This window comes from Portunus trituberculatus, chromosome 21 (genome assembly GCF_017591435.1).
Source record: "Portunus trituberculatus isolate SZX2019 chromosome 21, ASM1759143v1, whole genome shotgun sequence".
NCBI classification, from domain to species: Eukaryota; Metazoa; Arthropoda; class Malacostraca; order Decapoda; family Portunidae; genus Portunus; species Portunus trituberculatus.
Window position 1 is genome coordinate 18069898 of NC_059275.1, and position 7335 is coordinate 18077232.

Genomic DNA, 7335 nt, shown 5'->3' on the forward strand with positions numbered 1-7335 from the left:
GGAGGAGGAGGAGGAGGAGGAGGAGGAGGAGGAGGAGGAGGAGCAGAAGGAGGAGGAGGACAAGGAGAAAGACGAGGTGGAGAAGAGAAGGAGGACTACACACACACACACACACACACACACACACACACACACACACACACACACACACACACACACACACACACACACACAAACTATTCACCATAACCCTGCCATCCATCACCTCTACCCTTTTCATCCCTCTCCTTCCTTCCCTCCCCTCTTCTCTCCTCCCCAGGCAAAGGACTCCCCTCGTCATCCCTGGAATGGCTTTTAAGGGATTTGTGAAAGGATGGGAGGGAAGAAGGGGAGGCCACAAGGGGAGGAGGGGGTGGGGAGGCGAAGGACATTTAAATCACCTCAAGGGAAATTTCGTATCACCGTGATTGGATACAAGGACGCTGCTGGAGGGCTTGTGAGGGCCTGAGGGAGGATGTGAGGTGGACAAAAGAGTGGTGTAGCTTGTTGGGTGTATATGGTGGTGTGGTGGTGTGGTGGTGGTGTGGTAAAAAAGGTATAGTGATGTGGTGTGGTGTATGTGTGGTAGTGTGCAACGTGGAGAGTTTGAGGATGTGGTGAGGATGTGAGGTGTTCAGGGGTGTGGTGTTGTGGTGTTGTCTGTGATAGATAGGTATAGCGTGGTGTGGTATGATAAGATGTGGTGAATGTGTGGTAGTGTGCAATGTGTGAGGTGTGGCGAGGATGTAAGATGGGCAGGAGAGTGGTGTGGCTTGATGGTGTATGTGGTGGTGTGGTGGTGTGCTGGTGTAGTAAAAAGAAATAGAGTGGTGTAGTATGGTATGATAAGGTATGATGTGTGTGTGTGTGTGTGTGTGTGTGTGTGTGTGTGTGTGTGTGTGTGTGTGTGGAGAACCTGATGATATGGCAAGAATGTAAGGTGAGTAGAGGAGTTTATGTGGTGTTGTGGGTATATGTGGTGGTGTGGTGGACAGTGGCGTGGTAGAATGCATGGCTAGAATATAAAGTGTGGATAGGAGAGCATGGGAAGCGGTAGGGATTGTGTGGATATTGGTGCTTAGCCGTGAAGGTGTGGCTATGACGCGAGGTGGCCAAGAGACTCCTATCTTCAATACACTTATAGGCTAGATAATGCTATACTACACCAGGTTAAAGATCAGGTTAAGTTGAGATTAGTCTTCATCTTGGTACTCCCCCGCCCCTTCCCCATCCATCCTCTCCTTATCCTGGGCAGTACCAAGGACTAGATTGGCTTATTCTTCTGGCCCTTACATGCTAGATACTCCTTCAGGAACGCTACAATTGGGAAGGTTAGTGTGAGTTATGAGGCAAAGTGCGAGATCCTCTGCCTGTTTTCCCTTCAACTCCCGCCCTGCCACTGCTTCCCTAATGAAGAGTAACGAATGGGAGCAAGTTTTCCTGTCCACCTGTCCACATGTCTAACTGCCCACTCACCTCCACCACCTCTGAGACTTTAATGGACTTTGTAACACTTATTTTCCTTATCTTTCTATTTTGTCTTTCTATTTCTTTCGGTCTTTCTGTTTCTCTATCCGTCTATTTTTCTATCAGTTTCTTTATATGGTCCTATCTTTATCTGTCTGGCTATTCATGTGCTTCCCAGTCAGTCTATCTAATTATCTACCAATCTATCTATCTATCTATCTATCTATCTATCACCACCGTTCTTCCAGCCAGATCAACAACACTTAACTCAACCAACACATATATTGCTCACTTTTAAAGCCTTCAGGGTCTTATTGCTTCATCGTCTTCCCTTTCTCTCTCTCTCTCTCTCTCTCTCTCTCTCTCTCTCTCTCTCTCTCTCTCTCTCTCTCTCTCTCTCTCTCTCTTTGGAAGGAGAGACTAAGAAGAAAGCAAAGGAGGACTGGAATAAGATACGATAGTTTATTTAAGGTAAGATGAGAGAGAGATAGATAGATAGATAGATAGATAGATAGATAGATAGATAGAGAGAGAGAGAGAGAGAGAGAGAGAGAGAGAGAGAGAGAGAGAGAGAGAGAGAGAGAGAGAGAGAGAGAGAGAGAGAGAGAGAGAGAGAGAGAGAGAGAGAGAGAGAGAGAGAGAGAGAGAGAGAGGAGGGGGACAAAGGATGAAGTAAAATAGACACAGGTGAGATATACTCGTAATGGTAGATAATGGCAGGTGTAGACAGTGTATGAGATAGAACCAGCACCAGGAGTCTCGTACGTGGCGTTAACCTGTGATATTTGAGACCCAGGCGAGCGAGGGAAGTTTAAATCTAACTCTTTGTGTCTTGTTACAGTCCCCCTTGAAATGCTCGACCGTCTCCGTTTTCTTCAACACGTGACAGAAAACATTTCATCCCGGGGCCTAAAATATTGTAGAATTCTATAGCCTTCTCGTATCCAGTGTTCTATTTGCTGCTGGAGGGCACTTACGCATGTTCTCTCTCTATTTACACCTGCGCACTCTTGGTTATGGTTTTTTTCAATGTGATGTATGTAAACTTTAGTACAATTAGCTTAGCAGTATTCCTTGTTTAGTGTTGAGGTGTTACGTTATGCAGGAATGTTATAGATGTGTTGCTTGTCATAGAATTATCAGTGTAGTATTGTGTTGGGGTTTTGAAGGTTCTAATGTGATGCTACGATGAGTAATGAGTGAATGAATGGTATCTGTGAGGTGCTTTTGTTGCTATTGTTTGAAATGTAGTAGTGGTGGTGGTGGTAGGAGTAGTAGTAGTAGTAGTAGTAGTAGTAGTAGTAGTAGTAGTAGTAGTAGTGGTAGTAGTTGTGGTAGTAGTAGTAACAGTAGTAGTTGTGGTAGTAATATTAGTAGTAGTGGTAGTAGTGGTGGTGGTGGAAGTAGGAGTAGTAGTAGTAGTAGTGCTTTCAGAGATAGTAGTAGTAGTATGCAAAGGAAGACAAACAGCAACAGACCCTTAGGTCCTTACTAGGCTGTTTGTGAGTAGTAGTAATGGTAGTAGTAGTAGTGGTATCAGTGGGAGTAGTAGTAGTAATGTAGATGTGGTAGTATTAGTAGTAGTAGTTGTGCAGTTGTAGCAACAGCAGTAGCAGCAGCAGCAACAGCAGCAGCAGCAGCAGCAGCAGCAGTAGCAGCAGCAGCAGCAGCAGCAGTGGTGGCAGTAATAGCAGCAGTGGTAATGGTAAAGCAATAGTAGTAGCAGTGCAGCAGCAGCAGTAATAGCAGCAGTAGTAGCAATAGCAGTAGTAGCAGCAGCAGTAGCAGTAGTAGTAGTAGTAGTAGTAGTAGTAGTAGTAGTAGTGGTAATAGTAGTAGTAGTAGCTATAATTTTTCACATTATATTTTCACTTACACGTTTAGAAGAGCAGATGGAGGAGAGAACATCGTGAAGGTGGTGGCGGTGGTGGTGGTGGTGGTGGTGGTGGGTGTCATGTGGGTGGCTGGTGCGGCAACCTGTGAGATGCTGCACTCTGGTGGCGACTCTGGACACTTTCCTCCCTCCACTGGTTATTGATTTTGTCCGCTAGATGGCAGTGAAAAGCATCCTCACGTCAGCCCTTCGTAAGCTTATCCCCTCCCTCTCCTCTCTCTCTCCCTCCACTGTACTTCTCCCTCCTCCTCCTCCTCCTCCTCCCCTTCCACTTACGTTTTCCTAAGCTTTCCTCCTCCTGCCTCCTTCTTTTCCACAATCCCTTCTCCACTTTTCTTTTTTCTTTTTCGTTTCCCTCCTCTCTCTCTCTCTCTCTCTCTCTCTCTCTCTCTCTCTCTCTCTCTCTCTCTCTCTTCCTAACTCTCATTTTTTTTCTTTTAGTTTCTTTCCTTCTTTTTATTCGTTTCACACATAACCTTTCTTATTAGCTTCCCGCCATCCTTCCTTCTTCTTTCCTTCTTCCTTCCTTTCTCCTCCTCCTCCTCCTCCTCCTCCTCCTCCTCCTCCTCCTCCTGCTCTTCCTCCTCCTCCTCCTGCGCTTCCTTCCGTCGTTTATGATTGGTTCGCTAATGACTGTTTAGCCAACTGGAAATTCAGAGAGAGAGAGAGAGAGAGAGAGAGAGAGAGAGAGAGAGAGAGAGAGAGAGAGAGAGAGAGAGAGAGAGAGAGAGAGAGGGGTGTTTCTTGTTACCTGAAGTTGGTCAAACACAAACAAGCAGCGAATGAATACATGAGTGGACCTTGTTGTGTCGTGAGCCTCAAGGTGTGTGTGTGTGTGTGTGTAGGGGAAACAAGACGGAAGGAAAATGAAAGTAAAAAACAGTCTCGCGATGTTTCTTTTCCTTTTTCCCTTACACGTTCTCAAGGTTTCTAGTTTCCACCTCTACTCATAAAGAGCCCCACCACCATCAGTTCCTTAGTGTTCAGTCCCTTAGCCCTCCAGACCAACATTCCCTCTGCCCCCTTAGACCCTGGACTCTCACCCATCAAGTATACATAGTCCCCACTCGTGTTTATTTATTTATTTATTTATACCATGTGGGCTTTTCACAGGAATTTATGGGCTAAAGGGGATACTTTTGGGGTACCTCCTATCTCAAAGCCCACCCGCTAGGAAACGACTGCCGCGAGTGAGGAAGCCCAACCTAAACTCGGACCGTGGACAGGATTCGAACCCGTGTGCTTGGAGACCCCTCGGACCCTAAAGCACGCATGGTTCCACTGTACCACGGAGGCCCCTCTTCAGTGCTATGACTCGTTTTCATATTCCTTCTGCTTACTATTTAGTGATTTTATACACCTTCAGAGGATTAGAATAGTGAAGACTCTGGCCATTAATCTTCTGACTGCTTTCTAATGTAAATAAAATCATCTAATCGTACACAAACTCGTGGTAAAAATGCGTGCCAGTACTGAAGGGATTAATTATCAACTGTTCAACTATCCTCAGTCTTTCATTAAGCTACAGCGACTGACATGATTAAGACTGCCACTTGTATGCATTGTGACTCCTTGCAGCTTTCCTAATTTTTCTTTCTCTTGTTAACCAGCATGCCTCACAGCCACTTACCGCGATATCCACAAATGTCTTGGGATCTTGTCTTTGGTACGCTAAACGCTCTATAGTGCATGTTATTCTTCCTTTCAATCGTATTCAGTCCAACTCTCAATTGCAAGATTTAACCCATATTGTCAATCATTCACCAATACTATGTCCAACTTTCTAATGTAAAAGCTAACCAGTACTCTCAATCATTCACCACTACTTTGTGTGATTAGACTATTTTATTGACATGAGGGAGGGTCTATGGAGGTCAGGAGATTAATGGCCACAGTCCTCTCTATATAAATCCCCCACATGAGTTTCTGAAAGCATCAAATAGTAAGTAGAATGAATATGGAAAAGCGTCCTGGTACTCAAGGGGTTAGACTCATTTCCCCGTCACTCACTTCTTTAATTACTCACTTCTTCATCTCTTACTTCCCTAAATACTCACTTCTTGACTTCTTACTTCTCTAAAAACTCACTTCTTGACCTTTTACTCCTCTAAACACTCACTTCTTGTCCTCTCACTTCCCTAAACACTCACTTCTTGACCTCTCACTTCCCTAAACACTCACTTCTTGACCTCTCACTTCCTTCAAAACTTCACTTCTCTTCCACTCACTGCCCTCAAAACTTCACTTCTCTCACTCACTTCCCTCAAAACTTCACTTCTCTCACTCACGTCCCTCAAAACTTCACTTCTCTCACTCACTTCCCTCAAAACTTCACTTCTCTCACTCACTTCCCTTAAAACTTCACTTCTCTTCCTCTCACTTCCCTCAAAACTTCACTTCTCTTTCACTCACTTCTTTCAAAACTTCACTTCTCTCACTCACGTCCCTCAAAACTTCACTTCTCTCACTCACTTCCCTCAAAACTTCACTTCTCTCACTCACTTCCCTTAAAACTTCACTTCTCTTTCACTCACTTCTTTCAAAACTTCACTTCTCTCACTCACTTCCTCAAAACTTCACTCTTTCACTCACTTCCTCAAAACTTCACTTTCTTCCACTCACTCCCTCAAAACTTCACTCTCTCACCACTTCCCTCAAAACTTCACATCTCTTCCTCTCACTTCCCTCAAACTTCACTTCTCTTCCTCTCACTTCCTCAAAACTTCACTCTCTCACCACTGCCCTCAAAACTTCACTCTCTCACTCACTTCCCTCAAAACTTCACTCTCTTCCTCTCACTTCCTCAAAACTCACGTCTCTCACTCACTTCCCTCAAACTTCACTCTCTCACTCACTTCCTCAAACTTCACTCTCTTCCTCTCACTTCCTCAAAACTTCACTTCTCTCACTCACTTCCCTCAAAACTTCACTTCTCTCACTCACTTCTCTCAAAACTTCACTTCTCTTTCACTCACTTCTTTCAAAACTTCACTTCTCTTCCTCTCACTTCCCTCAAAACTTCTTCTTTCACTCACTTCCCTCAAAACTTCACTTCTCTTACTCACTTCCCTCAAAACTTCACTTCTCTCACTCACTTCCCTTAAAACTTCACTTCTCTCACTCACGTCCCTCAAAACTTCACTTCTCTCACTCACTTCCCTCAAAACTTCACTTCTCTCACTCACTGCCCTCAAAACTTCACTTCTCTCACTCACTTCCCTCAAAACTTCACTTCTCTCACTCACTGCCCTCAAAACTTCACTTCTCTCACTCACTTCCCTCAAAACTTCACGTCTCTTCCTCTCACTTCCCTCAAAACTTCACTTCTCTCACTCACTTCACATTCCCTTCCCTCACGTACATTTCTTATTTACCCTCTTTAAATATCTCTAGGTCACCACCACACCGTCACTTCACCCCCTTCACCTCCATGGCAGGAGAGAGAGAGAGAGAGAGAGAGAGAGAGAGAGAGAGAGAGAGAGAGAGAGAGAGAGAGAGAGTAAATATACCTCCCCTTCACTTGATGGTTCACGCGTGTTTACTTTGATGTGTTTTGAATTATTGGGAGGTATTTTCTTATCCTCTCTCTCTCTCTCTCTCTCTCTCTCTCTCTCTCTCTCTCTCTCTCTCTCTCTCCACACACATATATTTGCTACCACACTTCATCATACTCTACTCCAGGCCTTCCTCCCTCCTCCTCTTCCTCCTCCTCCTTCTCCGCCTTCTCCTCCTCCTCTTCCTCTTGCCCTTCTCTTCCCCCTTCCCTCCTCGGCCCCTTCCCCTTGCCCTCCACGCAGCAATAAGGGCGGAGGGGCCGTGTAAGCATCAACTACAACACAAGCTCGTGATAATGTACCTCTTCGTCACACCGCCTTGCCCGCCGCGTCTTGGCTGAGCAGAGGGGAGCAAGGCAGGCCAGGGGAGAGAGAGAGAGAGAGAGAGAGAGAGAGAGAGAGTGAGAGTGAGTGTGAAGGTGCTGGAATATGAAGGGATGG

At 45.3% G+C, this 7335-nt stretch overlaps 1 protein-coding gene across 1 annotated transcript in view; it reads right to left on the bottom strand.

Moving 5' to 3' along the window:
- Window positions 1-381: 381 nt before the first annotated feature.
- The window catches only part of LOC123507023, a 12888-nt gene continuing 5934 nt past the window's right edge, over window positions 382-7335 (bottom strand). The window contains exons 3-5 of the mRNA XM_045259520.1: window positions 1273-1296; window positions 973-1106; window positions 382-783 (exon numbers count right to left, since the gene is read on the bottom strand). Of these exons, the coding sequence (XP_045115455.1) occupies window positions 382-783; window positions 973-1106; window positions 1273-1296 (560 nt within the window). The remainder of the gene's footprint in view (window positions 784-972; window positions 1107-1272; window positions 1297-7335) is intronic.